General features: G+C 36.9%; 1 protein-coding gene across 3 annotated transcripts in view; it reads right to left on the bottom strand.

The window, feature by feature from the left end:
- The window catches only part of LOC134662784 (proton-coupled zinc antiporter SLC30A1), a 32,338-nt gene extending 14,019 nt beyond the window's left edge, over positions 1–18,319 (bottom strand). For 2 of the 3 annotated variants that reach the window (XM_063519081.1, XM_063519083.1), the window contains exons 1-5: positions 17,844–18,319; positions 14,956–15,137; positions 13,501–13,726; positions 7,952–8,200; positions 481–656 (exon numbers count right to left, since the gene is read on the bottom strand). In XM_063519081.1, coding sequence (XP_063375151.1) covers positions 481–656; positions 7,952–8,200; positions 13,501–13,726; positions 14,956–15,132 — 828 coding nt within the window. In that variant the 5' untranslated portion in view covers positions 15,133–15,137; positions 17,844–18,319. Of the gene's footprint in view, positions 1–480; positions 657–7,951; positions 8,201–13,500; positions 13,727–14,955; positions 15,156–17,843 lie in introns of those variants that run through there. The other variant, XM_063519082.1, reaches the window with a different exon arrangement.
- Positions 18,320–18,854: the final 535 nt, after the last annotated feature.

Raw genomic sequence — 18,854 nt, 5'->3', positions numbered from 1 at the left:
TTAAATGAGATTTCAATGGTACACCTGGCAACATTATTATGAATAAGAAGTTTTGATTGAACCATTTGCAACACTATAGATATGTTGGTTAAAATTGTCGAATGTTATAATTATGTATGCATGCATGTAGTAGTTATAGTTAAGTCACCAAAAATGTGCAATCTAAGTACAGTCATCAGCAGAAGTTGCTAAGCGATCGAGGTGTTCAAAATGATATCGACGAGACTTTATTGTTAAGAGAATAAGAGCGTGTCAAGGTAATATTGAACACCTCGCCCGCTTAGCAACTTCTGATGCTGACTGTACATAGGACATCCGATGTAGAACTATAAATAAATCTAGGCTTTACTGTAATAAGTAGTCTTTATTTTAAAGTTTCCAATTATGTAGGTGTAGACTCGAGACGCGTGAACGCGTCATTATTAATACAAAAGGTTAAGTAAGTAAACATTTAAAAAATATTAATGTACTAAAACTCACCTGAATATGTGTAGGTACAGTTTGCAGAAGAATTAAAGCGGATTCTCTGAGCAGAGGCCACACAGACAAGAGAATCAGGATAACTAAGACTAAACTAAGCGCGGGGTCGAGGTAGTATCTGTAGGGCCACCTGGTGAGCCATACTACTAATGCCGATGCGACTACTATGAGGGAACCTGGAACAAAACATTTCACTGTTACTTACGTATGATATTAACAAAGTGATTAACAGTAAAATGGGTATAGAGTCCATGAAAATTCGTGTCTCTAATGTAACATCTAAATTAGACGAAGCTTTACGGCCATCGGACATTATGCAGTAATTCTGTTTGTCAAAAGTTGAAGTTTGACAATCAGTTACCATAAAAACATTATGGCGCTGTATATCGTCAACCCAAACACAATTAGGTTCCGCTGTTTTTTCCCAGAGTTCCTATCTATGGCCACCTCCTGTGTTCATCATCAGATCAGATTGATAGTACTATACCTAATATTGCGTTGCTTATATGTATATGCAATAACTCAATCGAATAATGGGAAGTGGATCTAATTTAGATTGCAAATCACCCGATTGATTTGACCCGAACCATAGAGAAAAAATACATAGAGTGCTCACTCCATACATCAGTTCAGACTATTAATTTCAGTGTCTACATCTAGCATCGAGTAGCGGAACTATCAGTACTGCTACTTGACAATAGATGTAGCACCGACCGGAAAGTCTTATCTCAAGAGCATAAGACTTTCCGGTCGGTGGCTACATCTATTGTCAAGTAGCAGTACTGATAGTTCCGCTACTGGATGCTAGATGTTAATAGTCTTTTTGGTACTAAAACTGATGTATGGAGTGAGCACTCTATGTATTTTTTTTCTCTATGCCCGAACATACATACATTGCAAGTTAAATAAAAACTTGTAAAATAGGTAAAAAGTTAACCTTTCGTATTGTTCACTCAGCGTATCCGATAATCAAATACAACAATTGATTTTACGGATCTTCACATTACAAGATTTAATTTAAATTGTATTGTTACTACTGTAACTGAATGACGTAATCGTGATAGATTAGTTTCAATAATAATACAGTACGTATGTCGGCAATGTATGATATGGAGTACTTACTTATTCAATTTAGTATTTTCTACTCATGCACTTTTGTTTTTAAAGGACTTCATAGACATTAAATAAAAAAAACGTATGTTAATATGTTTCCGGTTTTAAGTGATCAATAGAGTTATTTATATTTTAGAAAATAAACGATTCGAGCATCTATTAAGCTCGTGTTGCGTGATGTTGCGGTGAATTTCTTTATTTATGCAATTTTAATATTTCTGGATAGGTGCTACGCCCGTACTGTTTTACCTTGTTGAATGTACATAGTTGGCCAAAGGGCGCTGTAAGCCTTTAAGACATTGCATATACTCGAGAAAATTCGACCAATACCGCCGTGACGTGACTCAGGTCGACTAGTGGTTAAGGCGTCTGCCGAGAAGGCCTTGGTCACTTTTTTTTGTATAGGTATGACATCTGTTTCATTTTGAAAGGCTACGTTAAAAATTTAGTTGTCTACACAGTCTATCTAACCAAACAAACGATATTTGCCGTGGGATAGGAGCCGGCACGGCACCCTATCTTGCCCTATACAATTTATCGCACATGCATAACGCTTTGTTCGGTCATGAATGAGGGCTCATTGAGTCCGATCGAACAGAAATAGGTCACTTGTCGTTGGTAGTTCATTAATACTAGCACACGTTTACTTGGACTGAGTTCTTTCATTGTTGTTGCAAGACTGTTATTTCGATACTGAGTCGAAAACGTAACGAAAGCGAATGGAATAGTCGCGCGGTTTCCAGTGAACCTTGCAGTTTAGTTTTCTGTCGCTTGGGGCGAAAACAAAGCGTTAGGTTGTATTGGAGTCTTAGGTTTAAGTAATGTTCGTGACTGGATGTAGGAAGCTTAAAAAAAAAACAACGGGTTGCACTCAGGGAGTGCCGGCAGAAGTGAAAACTCAATGACTAGTGCAAAATGCACTACCTATGTATAATTGAGGTTAACGCCATCTAGTTATATTAATACCAGTTAGAGCGAAACTTAGATGGCATTTAAATCAATAAAGAAAAACTCAATGACATTACATGTACCAGTTTTTCATGTAATGTCATTGAGTTTTTCTTTATTAAAATTAAATGCCATCTAAATCTTACGGTCACGTGATCGTCTTACGCTGTTTCGAGTTTAACATTTTTCCCCACCTCAAAAAGTGCACAGCGCCGCTAATGAAGTTTTCACTTCAAAAGTACCCCAAATTTGACAGCTGAATTAGATGGCGTTATGTGTTTCGTAGAAACTGCCGTAGTGCAGCCAGCCGTAGTGATATCGAATTCCTTTCTGGATTTTATTTGAGTCGCGGGTTATAGGACATGAAAGTTTGCGCCGAGATCGAACAGAAATAGGTCAGCGGCAGGCCGTGGTTCATTAATTATAGAACATGTTTTGCACGTGCCATGTTTCCATAAAATTGCAGAAACAATGTTTTGCTCACGAAATGCCCGTGATATATTTTAAACGAAAGCCATTACGTGACATGTACCTAAATTTAGAAGGAGTCGTATATTTTTTATTTGCCCTTTTATTCTTGCCACTTTTTTTTGGAGGAAACCATAAAAAGAAGGTTGTATAATAGGGGTCGGTATTTATGTATTAGTAGAGTTTGCCCTATAACTGCTAAAAGTCATTCGAAAATAGATTCAGTAGGCGGCATGATAGGTAATCGAGTAAAACCCTAATAGCGCGTAACTATTTATACGTACCTTTATTGAAACCTCGCATACACGCCGCAGCAGGCAACATTTTCCCGTCAATTTTAATCATATTTAGAATTTACAGCTAAATCATTCTAAAAATATCCACGTCTAAAATTAAAGTTGTTTTTAAATATATCAATCAAATAGTTCACGATCAAAATGATAAGATAACCGGTTTCGTATTTCGGCAATAATCCTCCACACCTCTTAATAGCCTTGGGAATTTTACAAAAAGCAATGCCATTAACTAAATCCGAACGCGATAAGGTTTTTTAGAAATGTAGAGCAAGGTTACTACGGAGTACAGTTACATACACAATAGGGATGTTAACTGTAGTTAAAATGAGTAGACAGTTCCAACTAATTTCACACCGTGTAACAAATAAACAGGGCGTTGCACGTTGGTAGCCTACACCCCGTTTTTTAGGTTTAGAATTTTTGTACCTCAAAAGTAGTGGTAATTAACTTTTTATTCCGAAGGGTTCCTATGGTATATGTATGCGTGGCTATGTACATATATGGTAACCATATGAAAACAACACTATAATTCTGTGCATAGTTACTCGATTTAATTTTGGAGGAAAAAGTTAAGATTTTTTTCGATACTTCGTAAAACCTAGTGTCTGTGCCAATTCTTGGAATACATTGGGCAGACAGCTCAAATAATTATTTGAAAATATTGATAAAACGTTAACTGCAGACATTTTTGGACAAAATTTATATTTCATAAAATGTATTATTTCCCTAAAAATTATGCGTATGCCTTTTTAAAAAGTGTCTTACAGTTGATAAACAAATTGATGTTAAGGAATACAAATGACCTGGCCGTTTAATTTAAAATAATATATTGATATTTAATGAGATAACATAACAAAATAGCAGACATGTGACGTATTAACACAACAAAACACGCTAATTTAGATCAAGCATAAAATTGACTTTAAATTAAGTTATTTCATTTTAACGTAAACACTCTCGAGGTCGCAATATTTAAATGAACAATTAAGTACAGGTTAAAATATTATGCGAGGAAAGATTTCTCTGACAACTACATACTGTTCTATTTTCGTAACAATTCTTATAATAAACGATGAAAGCTCTCGGTCCGAAGAGACGATTGTTTATAATCATAACCTCTCTCTCTAGCTGTACAATTCGGAGGTCGTTACACTGTTGAATAACAACTAACTAGTGACTCATTCCTACACGTGGATGAGAAAAGCAGTCCCCGCTGATATTGTAAAATTGAGTGACAAAGGTTATGGGCTCATTTAGACGGTGCGAGAAGTTGCATGCAAGTTTCATTACATTGCGTCATTTGATCGGTCGGCTGAATTGATAACCTCAATGATCCGCAATGTAACTAAAATCGTATACGAGTTAGCGCGCCGTCTAAATTAGCCCTATAAGTGAATTAGAAAGTGTTTTCTGCTTTCGCATTAAAGCTCAAATCCCGTACGTTATTGCAACCGTAAGTATCTTGACAAAACAACAGAATCACTACATAGTATAAAACAAAGTCGCTTCCCGCTGTCTGTATGTCCCTTTGTCCCTATGTATGCTTAGATCTTTAAAACTACGCAACGGATTTTGATGCGGTTTTTTTAATAGATAGAGTGATTCAAGAGGAAGGTTTATGTATAATTTGTTATCCCGTGCGAAGCCGAGGCGGGTCGCGTATATATATATATATATATATAATTATATATAATTATGTTCAGTATTACGTGAGATTTTCTTTACGATACCGGACACCGGACCTAACATTTTCAAGAACAAATTGCCAATATGAGATGAATGACGTCAGTGCTAAGGGGTCCATGGTCCATCCATAATTCAGATAATTTCGCGAAAATGTGTGAGTCAGTCCACGTACTTCCTTATTAGTTGTGTATAGCATATTTAATTCTGCTCTTGACAATCTTAGTGAAATTATCAAAACAAGGGAAATTATAGTCAACAATGACGCTTCGTAATTTCCGTATTAATTAACGTCTAATTATTTGTGTGTTTTTGTTCAAACTAAAACAGTAGCTTTTTACTGGTAGATAACTGTTACTAATTGTCCAATTATCGAGTTGAAAGTATATACAATGTCGAGGCCTTTTTGATCAAGGTGATATAACTGTAGGCAAACATACTTGCAGAATAGACATAACAAGACTTATAAGCGCATTGTACTTAGACAAAGGTGATTTGCAATGCAACAAGTATTTTGTTATTGCCAGTAAATAACCTGGTAAGGTACTCAAGCACGTATTAAATAATAAAAATACGCCACGTGTAGGTATCGATTGTGATTTAGCATTGAACATGCCATTGCCATTTGAATACACGATTAACTCCGATTCTACGATTTCCCGTGCAAAAAAATACGGAACAAATTCTGATCTGAATCAATTTATTTATTATCACAGAACCTCAATATCCTGTGGTAAATATTTTTTTCTACTCACGTACTTTTAATTTGTCATTTAAATGGTCGTGCACACATCTTTAAAACCCTATCTTATAGTTGTCAAGACAAGTCTTTAGTATATTTCCCAAAAAAGCATTTGTGCATACACGCAGTATCTTTTTGGCACTTTTTCGATACTTCGTGTAATGACCACTTAAAAAGTGTTGTATGAAATACATTGTTGCCAACCTTATTTTAAATGTCATCTCTGACAAATAAGTGAACCATAGACATGTTTTTTATTTTATTTCATTCATTCATTCTTTTCCCGCCCGTACCCTCCATTCTTTGCTACTTTTTGAATGTGGTTAAGTACTGTGGTTGTCGAATAAAAACTTAACTTTTGTGTTAAAAACGTTGTATTTTTCAAATCTTTCAATTCAAGTTAAAATGGATGAAGTCGTGTGCTTTGTGCCTACGCCTGAAGAAATATCAGTGATAGCGCAAGAAGTCGAAGAAGAAGAAAAATAGGTTAAATAGGTAGATACCTTAGCTAGAAGTCTACTTGATGACATGAAAAATATTTGTTAAATTTGCAATTTTATTTCAAGTTGCATACAATACTTTTTCTTGGTCGTAGAAAAAGTATTGTACGCAACGTTGTTTAACTGAGTCAAAAAATACTCATGGCGTCTTTGGCTTCGCCTCAAATTGTTACTCACGCCACTCGCCTTTTTTGACCTCTCTTAAACAGCGGTTGTATAAAATACTATTATATGTAAAACGCCAAGTTGCAATAGGTAATTATAGGTACCTACATATCCAGTTTTCCTTAGAAATTAAGATTTTTTAATTTAACATCAGTATCAGAATATGGGAGTGTTATCAAAACACGGTGCTCATGAGTCATGGATGGATTATTCTAGGAAAGGCCACGGTGTTGTGGTTAGCCGCATGTCGAGTCTCGAGACTGATACCGACAGTCTGATTTAACCTTACCAAGAATGTAGGTTATATTATAGGGACGTTGATATGATATGACTATCATCTCAAATAAAACCACATCTCGAAAAATAACAAGCCCAAAGTTTAACGTGAAAGTTTGCACTTTTAGGTACCTACTTATTAAATTAATGAAAACAAACCATTAAAGGGGATTTTCTGAGAAAATGTTTGGTACCTGTTCAATTTAGTATTTTAAAATAATTGAGCGAGTTAGGTACTTCAGTCCGTCCATTCTAATAACATGTAATTACGCTTACTTTTATACATAATATATTCACATAGGTACTCATTTACGACTACAAAAATATTTTAATATTATTAAATTAACATTGAATTTTTCACAAATTATCACAAAAAAATACTCATCTTTCAAATGTTTAAAACACAAGCTTTCATTGAATCAGGATGTACCGCGGCTAAAATAGAAAGTACCATAATTAATGTGGCAACAAATACAAATAGGTACCTTAAGTCCTTTTTAACTTTGTCGGATTGACTTTTGCCATTAATTGTCATGTGACGCGAGCAAGAGTGCGATACTTGAGGTGTTTTCGAGCCTTCATTTGTTGTTACGCTTTGTTAATTTGGTTGTCTGTTATATTTTTGTTGAACTTTGTTTTTGTTTTTTTGCTACCGAGCTGTATGTCTTACGAAGACATGGGAGATTGCGAGCCGAGAACTAATCGGGCTATTTCGTTGCTTAGGTAAATACATTTCCTTCTCCGAAGAAGAAGCGGACTAAGAAAGGACATGTTAATTTGTTCGGATTTCATGTTTTCAAGTTTATATTAATTTAAATATCTAAAAGTACAAAGTATCTAATTATCAGTCATAAGCTACCGACGATGAGGTACCCTAGCCTCTAAACTTTTCTCCTCAATGCCGAATATAAATAAGGAAATACATTGTTATAAGTTTGTAAATGTTGACTAGTTTTTAGTAATAACTGTGTAAGGAATCACACACACAGGAAAAACTTTGTTACATACTATAAAACTACAATAAATAAATATCAGTATATTCGACAGAGAAACAATTTTCTCTGTTGTGAATTCCTCCGCTCTCTGACCCTCTTGTTTTACTGGCAGGGTCGTCATGTGACGTGAACTAAACACATACGGCGTTGTTCATAAACGTCTGCTAAGTTAATCAGCTGATGATCGTCGTTTGTCCCTATCTGTCGTTATGCCATAGAGCATAAGTTAGCAGCCGTTTATGAATAACGCCAATATACTCTACGGTAAGTTAGCCTAGCACTCACCTAACGCGTCGGACAATAAATGCAGGAACACCCCCTTCATGTTCATATGTCCGGGGTCCGTGGCCTGACGACAGGGCGGCTTGTTGTTGTTGGGCGCTGCGGTGCGGGCGACCATCTCGTCCGTCTCCTCGTCCGCGGCGTTGTGGCCGAGCGCCATGTCGGCGTTGCTGTTCACGATCTCGGTCAGGTGCCGCACGTTGGCCGGCGGCGGCACGCCACCGTGAGAGTGCCCGTGGCTGCTGCCGTGTTCTACAAAGAAAACGAGAGTTTAGACTATAGCATTCACGTGCAGAAATAGTAGTTTTCGATACAAGTGCGAGAAGTATGTCATATAGCACGAGTACCGAGGTTTCTTGACCCGAGCCGAGAGGCGAGGGTCAAGACTCGGGACGAGTGAAAATGACACTTCCGCACGTGTGTCGTTTATGCCCAATCGCGCGTTGTTCAGGTGGGTCATTTATAAGCGGGTCTCGAATAATACTCATTTATTTAAAAAGTATGAATTAGATTACTTTTTAGCACTAGTGTGAAAAAACAAACTTTACGCACGATTTGCAGCTACATAAACTAAACTTTTTGAGCAATTGTATTAAAAAATAATTGTTTAAGTGATGAATAACCTGTAACTAGGTGCAAATGGTTTATTTTTCTGATTAGAACTCTCGTGGTCAATTTATAATTAAATACGACTGTAAAACTTAACCTTATTTGTTAAAACTTTACCGTCCCGAGCCTCGACCGAGGGTTTAAACATCAGCTGTTATGAGGTATTACCATCGTTGTTTTCAATAGCTAATAACATTAGTAGGTATGTATTAAATAGACGCTTATTGCTGGTTGTACAGTTATTTAGATATAATTGTTACCAGAGACTAGTAAATAAGTATTCAAGACGAACAAACCTCCATACAAATCATACAATACCGCGTTCCTCGCGAGCCTTTTTACTAATTTCTCATTTTTAGCTATATAGGTATTAAATCTGTCACCTACTCCTTTTAAACGCAAATTCCGACTTTCCTGGCCGCTGTCCTATGCACAACAGTACAATTAAATCATAATAAAAGAATCTTAGACATGTTTTTATTTAATGGCGCCATCTAGTTTTAAGACGTTTAAACCATTTCTAAGGGCTCAAAATGCTTTATTTACGCTTTAAATCTACAGTCAAGTCCAATTTTACGTTTTGAAATTATAATTAGCAAGAGACATTGACGATTCTCGCCGTGTTGTATGGTCCTGTCTAGGGTTTGCTCCCGGGAAATACCGGTATCGAAAGTACCGGGAAATACCGGTACCGAAAGTACCGGGAATTCCCGGGATTTAGAGCTAAGCAAAGAACCGGGATTTCAAAATTAAAATCCCGGTACTCCCGGGATTTTCGAGACTAACATTTCCGGTGCAATACTCCTGTCGTCCAGTCTTTATTTACCAGATTCTGTTGTTACTAACCATTCGACCTAATAAGATATCGATCGATTAAATTATCGACACTAATGTACCTGGCTTCGAGTTAGTTTATCTAAAGTACTTCTATCTAACTAGCCTATCATCAGTGATCTTATCACAAGTACCTAGTAGGTACCCACCTACATTTAAAACAGTTTACTTTTTAAACACGATACGGCTCCTGAATTTCAATGAGCAAACTGACGTCGGTGATTGTGTAATTTGTGTATTTTAATGAGATTACCGTGTTACGAGTATGATATAAATCGTATGCATTGTATGAATTGAAGTTACGCTTACGTTCTTTTGGTTCTACGACTCTACGTCTCCTTGTTTATACTTTTTCAAATTGTTTTGTCTAGTTTTGGATATAAATGCAAAACGATGGATCCTTTCAGTAGGTAATTTAGTAATTTACTTGTATCTTTATCGAACGAGCGAGCGAAGCGAAGCGAAGTTCTTACATTCAACTTTGAACACGCGGCTGGCTAGCGGCACGTCCCGGCATTTCGATGTTTTTAAGCTGAACTGCCAGAAGATAGTTTGATACACAATAACTTAAGTAAATTTGTTCTAATTTAAATAAAATTGGGTAAACGTGTAGTCGAGGGCATTATATTTTAGTCATTAAATTATGAGCAGGCTCGATCAAGGGGTTATTGAGCTAGAAGAGCTTAGAAGGCCAAAAAGCTGTTTGTGAGGTGTCTTGCTATTCTGGTCATTTTATTTGCAAGAAAGTATGGTCGAGTTTGGTATCATATGAAAGTGCTCGGCTTACACTTGTATAATATCGTTTTTAAATTTACCATTTTGAAATAATTAGCAAGATAAAAATAAAATAAAATAAACATAATATAGGTATTTGACATTTGACAGGAAATATTTCGGCTTACCACAGATACAGTATCAGTTAAGGGCTCCACAGACCTTGCAATAAATCATACGCGGTTTTCGATCCTTTGACGACTGCATTCAAATGATATTTTTGGCGAACCGCGAGTTCTCAGTTCGGGGCGAACTACTAGTTTAAGTGTGCTGAAATTAATCTCATGATCTCATGTCTACATTTGGGATGTTCGGAGCATCCCTGCATTTATTTACCATTCACTGCAGTTCTCATACTTTTAGGTTGCAGAGCGTAGTATTTCTCGGCGTATGACGGATATTTAACAACCCTAGCCGAATGAGAACGCGAATTACGCATTGGGACCTCACTGTTACTGTCAAATGCCGAATTCGTGAAATTAACTGTCTATTACAATAAAACCTGATTAAGAATAGTCTGAAGAGACCACGTAAAACACGTATCTTAAGCAGGAATGCGTATTAACCGTGAAAAAGTGTATAAAAACAAGTTGAAGGACCAGTGTAAACTAGCGTACGTACACGTACTACGCAAAAAATCGTATTAAACGTGATGATCGTATAACTTATTACGATCATTAATAACTCCTACTATATTAATATTATGCCTAAATTAGAGTGTCAATAGCACGGAATTGCTTTCAGTAGAATTATCATTGTCGTTTTCGCTTTCGTTTTATTTCAGACTCAATTGAGCCTTATTCCATAGACGATACGAAATGATAACTCCCATATCCACATTTCGATACAGATATCTATACAACGACAAAAGTTTAATTTAATCGATCGATACACTACCAAGTGATTAGTTGGCTAAAACTAATGAAAATTGAAGTGAGCCACTATATATAACAGGGCCACTACACATATAGTAATTGGCTTTTCCTAACAAATCAGAAAGAAACAAGCCAATTTCAACCTTATTGTTAAGAGCGGCCAGTTACTATGTAGTGATAATACTATTACTTTTGTGGTAGTGGCCAATAACTATAGCCACAAAATAAGGTACTTGCAGCGTTACACCAGCCCACAGACAAGACATCCTCCAGACAGCATAGTAGCGCTACCCCCTCTGCCACAAATATACGGTAGTTTTACTCCATTTTCGAGTCAGTGTCTTTGTGTGACGTGTCCGTGTCTTTGAACGGACCAATCACGGCACAGGACGCGCTCACCTCGTCCCCCGCACCCCAGTATTTTTGGCAGCATCGGTTTCATGAAATAATTGCTCTAAACTCCGTCTAGAGGATTCCTAGTCTATGCACCAGCCCGTATCCAAAATAAAACAAGAAAACGGAATCCTGATAACAATGGTCATTTTAACAATGTACCTCATTATAGTTTCCTAGATACTCGGCAAATGTACACAACACACTGATAAGAACAATGGCACTATTTCGTTAACAGCAACGTTTACTAACAGACTGGTTAGATTGCTTGTTGTGGTTAGGCTTACGGTGTAGTACGGTGAAACATATAGGGAAATCTTCGGTGTCGTTTCTAAACCGACACTGGATATCTTTCTTATGGGTTTTCCGTGCCTACTCGTGTAACTTGTGGTGAGAATAGGCATTCATAACAGTGCAGCAATACTTTATATATGTATGTATAAACAATATAGGTAGGTATCTACTAGATTAGTCCCTTTTCTGCAAATTCTGCATTTGTTTTAGTATTTTTTTACTTGACTTCAATAAGCTACATGTATAGCAAGTTTGATATTTTCTGTCTGATGGGACCATAGGTTTAAAATTTGTTAGATATATAAAATGTTATAGGTAGGTATAAGAATATTATGTTACCGTTCCACTTATTGGATATTAGGCACCGTTACAAGGAAAACACAGTAACTAAGTATTTGAGTACGATAAGGATGACTCATATATTTGCATCAATCGTTTAAATGAATCTATTAAGAAAATGACGTCACTGATATTTTCAATGATTCGCGGATTTGCGGTAGAACCGTACGAGTAACAGGTACAGGTGATGTAAATAGATTATGAATAGGTACATATCGTGTATGGAATCTAAACAATACAGATATTATGTTTGTAGGTACTCGTGTATGTACCTACAGCGAGCTGCAAAAGTGTATGGATACTTTAATGAAAGGAACTCATTCAAATAATGTCCATGCACTTTTGCAGCTGGGTGTACAACACACAACACGTGGACCAAAACAGCATCAGTTAATTAGCCGGTCTTTCAAACGTTTGCGCAAAAGTAACAGAACACAAAAATCTCTATAAGTAAGGGCTGATTTAGACGGCGCGCGAACTCGCATGCGATTTTAGTTACATTGCGATTACGTCCAATTCAACCAACCGATCAAAACCCGCAATGTAATGAAACTCGCATCGTCTAAATACTCTAAATGAGCCTTTATTGTGACATTTGTAACGTTTCGAGCAGAAGGTAGGCAGTCGGTTGTCAATAATAGTACATTATTGTCGAGGTTCGGAAGTAGCTACTTGCAGGCTGAGGATTCGTTTTAAACGGACGACCTTGGGAGTCCGTTTAATTGAATCCGAAGCCAGCAAGTAGCCTTCCAGCCGAGTCATATATAGTGCTTTTCTCAAAAATGGTGCAAGAAATAGAAATATTTTACAGAACTTACAGAAGCAACGTTCTAATTTTCCATTAATTTTCACAGAAAAAAATACAACCATTAAAAAAATTAGCTTGCCGCCTTTAAAAAAAAAAGAAGTGTATTTTTTTGCTGAAAATACGCCAACCTATTTGAGACACCTAAATAGTCGCGGTACCAACATTAAGCCTGTAACTGACTATCGCACCGCACCGCGACCTTGGAGCGTCGCACCCATAAGTGAGAGCGAGAAAGAGATATCTGTTTCTCGCTCTCACTTATGGGTGCGACGCTCCAAGGTCGCGGTGCGGTGCGATAGTCTGTTATAGGCTTTATAATAATAAGTGCTGATCATCTGTTTGGCTGTTTAAGGGACCTATGCCTTCATTTGATATGGCCATTTGAAGTTTTAAAAAGTTTGGAACTCGTTAAATAATGGAATTTGTATGCGACATTGCAGTCCCGAAATCGAGACTGCAATGTTTTTAACTTTTTAATTTTTTGAATGACCATAAACTACGCACTTCGCGACCTATTTTTTAACCGGCAACGTCGACTTTGCCGTCCATTTTTGAGAAAAGAAGATTTTACACTGCATTAACAACGTATCTCTTGCCTGAAAATTAAATATAAAAAAATCACTCACCATGGAACAAGAATAGCCCTATAACATTAAGCACCAAGCCCAATGTGCCGACTGCGACCAGCAGCTTCTCATTGTGTATCCTGTAGTCATTGTCGAAGAAGCGCTTGACGGCTTCAACCGTGATGCTGAAGCACAGCGCCACGAGGAACACGGCGTTCACGAGAGCCCCCAGGACTTCAGCGCGGGCCCAGCCGAAGGTGTTCTTTGACCATTTCTTTGGTGACATCTGTGGAGAGACAGTTAATTCAGAAACCATGATATTACTAGGTTATTTAAAAATTAGTGCCCGTGCTGGTTCTTGGGATTAGGTGTGGACTAGAGGACCGGCTCGTTTAGGAAGCCGAGTAAAAAGTCGAGAATTTTCGGTTGGCTGTCGGGTAGGGAGCTGGTGGTGATTCAAATACCTATACATTGTAAATATCATACGGCTGATGTTGTATAAGTAATTATGTAGGTATCCCAGACCCGGGAATTCCCAGAGAGACGTCCGCTAATACAGAAACTATAATTTGCGGGGATAAATTATATGTTTAATAAGTCCACTATTGACATCATATCCAGAGAATTCTGTGTACTTGGTATAATCCAAGTTCCAACTCCAAGTTCCAACTCCAATTAAGTTATGAGGATCCAAAAAACGACTAAGCACTTCAAGAAAAGGTAAGTAGTGCCCTTGCGCTTCGCTTGGCTCGTCTTAGCCCAGATAAGAATGTTTTATCCAGTTTCTAACCGGCACTAGTTTATCGAGAGAACTATTAGGACCTCACCCGAACATCGAAATCGAAATTTCGTTATCTATCTCTCTATTCGAGCGGTAGAGAGGAAGATAACGAAATTTCGATTTCCGATGTTAGCTGCTGCGAAGCCAGAATACAACCTTACTATTGATACCGTAGAGTTATCATAACCAGTTTCACAGAAACCGGTATAATTTATTAGTTTACTTTTCGTACTTCCGTTAATTTTTGTAAGCTAGGCTAAAAAATTATTTGTATAAACACACAAATAATTGCCCGAATTGTATTTAATATTTATCACGGTATTAATTCTGTTAAAAACGTTTAATTCATATTTGGTGGAAAGAATTAGAATGACCCAGATTTATAGCCTGTAGTCAAATTCAGAAAAAATCATAAAGATCGTACAATGAAATATCTATTAATGCCCTCAAGTATGTTCACGTAGCTACGCAGATATTGATTATATAATAAAAAAACATAATTTCTAAACAGCTTGACTGTAAGTGTAAGGCCTGAGTGGACGCTCGAGTTGGGCGTGCAGCGGAGCGGGGCGTGCGGCGTGCATGTTAAACAAATGCAAGCATATAGGAGCTCAAATTACTTGTGAGCCCGACGCCACGCTGCACGCCCCGCCAAACGCTCCGCTTCGAGCGTCCACTCAGGCCTAATTGTAAGAAATAACAACTGCTGTATAAATAACACTATCTGTACTCACTTTAACTGACAAGAAGGCGATGACAAGCGCGGCAACGTCGCTCAGCATGTGAAAAGAGTCAGCCACCAGAGCCATGGAATTGGTGACGTAGCCGACAATCAGCTCCACAAAGAAGAAGCTGCATGTCAGCCACAGCATGGAGAGCAGCCGACATTTCTTACCGGAGAACTTGCCCATTGTTGCTGTGTAAAAAAAATCACTACATAGTATAAAACAAAGTCGCTTCCCGCCGTCTGTCTGTATGCTTAGATATTTAAAACTACACAACGGATTTTGATGCGGTTTTTTTTTAATAGATAGATTGACTCAAGAGGAAGGTTTATGCATAATTTTTGTTAAGCCGTGCGAAGCCGGGGCGGGTCGCTAGTAATGTATAAAATTGTTGCCATACTTAACGGTTAAGCATGTTCCGAACCAGTATAATTAAATTTATTAATAATTTGCTGAATTTCATGCCTGACATCAAACAGCCAAAACTGGCTATTGTAAATTTTTTGCATATATGGCAGCTACACCATTTAAATTATTTAGTCGGCGAATCGATAATCTGCTAAAAGTTTCTCGGAGAATCATTAGGTACCCACTGTACCATATGTTTTTGTGAATAAACTTTCATTTCATTTCAAGTACTTTTACTCAGGGCTCGGAACCGGTATTTAAAAAAAAAACCCCAATATAGCCAAATATTTTGAATTATTTTATGCTCTTTACGTAGGACAGAATCATTTATTCAGGTAACAACTTTGTATTATTAGATTGTCTCATTAATAATGAAATAATAAACCAAAGAACGAAAAAGAATGTAATACCAATATTTTTGTGCTTTTACTTAACCCCAAACATATTCAACACTTGTTCATGATAACCCTATCTATATCATCAATATACATGCAAGTTTCGTGACTGTTTCTGAAGTATACTGTGTAAATAATAGTAAACTCTTTATCGTACAAAAGTAACTTACAATTAGGAAAAGGTAAGTACAAAGGCAATTAAACTTATCCCCCTGAGAGATTATTAAGTAATAAAAGTTATTAGTATATTAAGGATTAAGATAGAACATAATCAGTAGTGGAAATAATCTAGATTATGTCAGTATTATTTATATTGTTTCCAAATCTTATACATTGAAACGAGAAATTCTTGTATATATATATATTATATATATATTTTTTTTGGCGATCTCTGAAACGGTTCAAACAATTTCGTAGAATTTGCTATATGGGGGTTTTCAGGGGCGAAAAATCGATCTAGCTAGGTGTTATCTCTGGGAAAACGCACAATTTTGAGTTTTTATATGTTTTCCAAGAAAGGTCAGTTTCCCAAATATTAAAGTTTTATACAAGATTTAAGTACATCAAATTTGATTGTATTAATAAGATGCAGTCACATGGAACTATACCAACAATTGTTATATAAAAGCACTTACAATGTGCAAATCAGGGATGTTGCGGATGCAGATTTTTTGACATCCGCGGATGCGGATGCGGATGCGGATGTCAAGATTAGGTACTTAGAAAAACGTCAAATATTACATTTTTAGCATTTTTTTTATTAAAAAAAACCAAACGTTTAGTATTTGAGCAAGAATATGAATATTTCAATGCATATCTGTTGAAGCTTTTATCAAAATTTATAAAACATATGTCCGGCCCTTGCTAGAATATGCTTTTCAAGTATGGAATCCTTATTTCGTCAAAGACATTGACCTTCTAGAAAGTGCGCAGCGAAGAGCCACCAAGATTCCTTTTAAGCTGAAACGCTTGCCTTATGAAGAAAGGCTAAAGGTACTGAAGCTGCCCACACTCAAAGCTAGGAGAGTGAGAGGAGACCTCATAGAGTGTTTTAAGATTATCACCCACTGTTACAACCTCCCTGACATCCACAAAATAATCAATAAGAGAACTGTCAGCCGCGAGACCCGAGGTCACAGCCTACGAATTGTTCGCACTCCCACTACTACTAAAGCTGCATATCATTCCTTGTCCAACCGTGTCGTGGCGGCTTGGAACCGTTTACCGGATAGTGTTGTGACTGCCCCCTCGGTCAATGTGTTTAAAAACAGATTGGACAATTGGCTTTTAAGCAATAAGTTAGACTGATGATTACTAGTGAAGTGATATGACTATACAAACTTTGAACTATATAACACTGGACACTGTGTGACATAGGCTCATCAGCTCAATAGCTGCTCGCCTATAATTATATAATAATAATAATAATATAGGTGCGTTATATTTAATAAACAGTAACTTCGCCGACTTTTCTGGATCTAGACGATTTTGTTATAGGTAATGACGAAATTACCTAGCACTTACGCCGCCGCTAAGACGTTCCTGTACCGACTTGTTCGACATCCGCATCCGCATAAGCTCCGCATCGATTTTATGCGGATGCGGATGCAGATGCGGATGTTGAAAATAATGCGGATGTTCCGCGGTTGCGGATGCGGATACGGATGTTCGCAACATCCCTGGTGCAAATACTGATAATGATACGAGAATATAAAAACTTTTAATTATCGAATGGGGATAAAAATACTATATCATGTGCATGATGAGTGAAAGAATGGGTCTCGGATTTCGGCCAAATTCGTTTTTATAACTTTGTAACAACTGAACTGAATGTCTTTAAATAACAATATATCTCTTGATTTTTAAGAGGACTTGTCTTGTTGCTTTGTTCAAGGATCAGAGCATTACTAATTCAATGAACCATAAACACATATATGTATTAAATACTGAAGTACTGACACTCAGACCATGATATTTTGTAATGAATGATAATACATAAACTGATAAAGGACTAAAACACAATAAGAACAAGTCATATCTCATAAAAACAATAAACATTGACATACATTATATAGAAAACTGAATGTTACTTACCAATTGATTTACAGTAACTAAATAAATCTTCTAAAGTTTATCAGATAACTAAGCCCATTATAATAAAAGCGAATGTGTCATTCTCATAAGGAATACAGAATACGCACACTCATTTCACAACAATTAGGGTTATTGCACTGATACAATATCGATTCAACACAACAGACACAAACAGAATCACTTATGTTTAAGAAATAATAAAACAGAAATCTTTCACGTTACAATGAAATTGAAAACCTTTAAAATGAAAATATTATAAAAATAAATTTAGATTTATTTTGTGCTGTGAAAGTAAAGCCACTTGTCTAGGATACAATTGTTTTAAATAAATAAGCTTAGATATTAAGCTTTAAGCCGCCGAAGACTTTTCACTTTAATAATTTCTCAGCCGCCTAAAATCACTGAATGACGAGCACAAGTCAGATTTCAACAAAATTAAATGATTTTGGATCTCGCTCGAGCTCTCTCGAGTCGAGCCGAGCGTTGCGAGCTGTCTAAGTAAACCATAGAGGTTAAACTTCATTATTTTTTTATCAAACGGGCAAAGGAAACGAATTCAACAGTCAATACTGTCTGTCGAAGGGCTCTACAGCTGTAACAATTTGTTTTATGGTGCATACACACCAAGCAAACTAACGCCTACGAATGGGTTTGCTGCTTGGGGGCCTTGGGGAATACAACCAAATGAAGACGCTTTGTCTATAATTTTCTGTACAAAACAGTCTGCCAATTTTTGCGGGGGTGGGACATGTTAAATGTATACGTGACGTAAAAATAGCCATGTCAGATAAACGTCCGTCCATACAATGTGTATGACCATTGGCACAGAATAAGTAATAGTATTATCATACCATTGGTCATAGAGTTTCGACAGAGGGGAACGCCAGTTAATGGCTACTCCATTTGGTTATATCCTCCAAGGTTTGCCAGCCTTCATTGGCCCTGTCTGGAGTCTGGTCTGGACGACTCATCAAACGCCAAAGACCGTTTTATTTTTTATTCGTTAGCGTG

Source organism: Cydia amplana, chromosome 3 (assembly GCF_948474715.1).
Source record: "Cydia amplana chromosome 3, ilCydAmpl1.1, whole genome shotgun sequence".
In the NCBI taxonomy this organism is placed as follows: domain Eukaryota; kingdom Metazoa; phylum Arthropoda; class Insecta; order Lepidoptera; family Tortricidae; genus Cydia; species Cydia amplana.
Note: the sequence above shows the minus strand (reverse complement) of the source record. Positions and strands in the feature narration are given on the sequence as shown.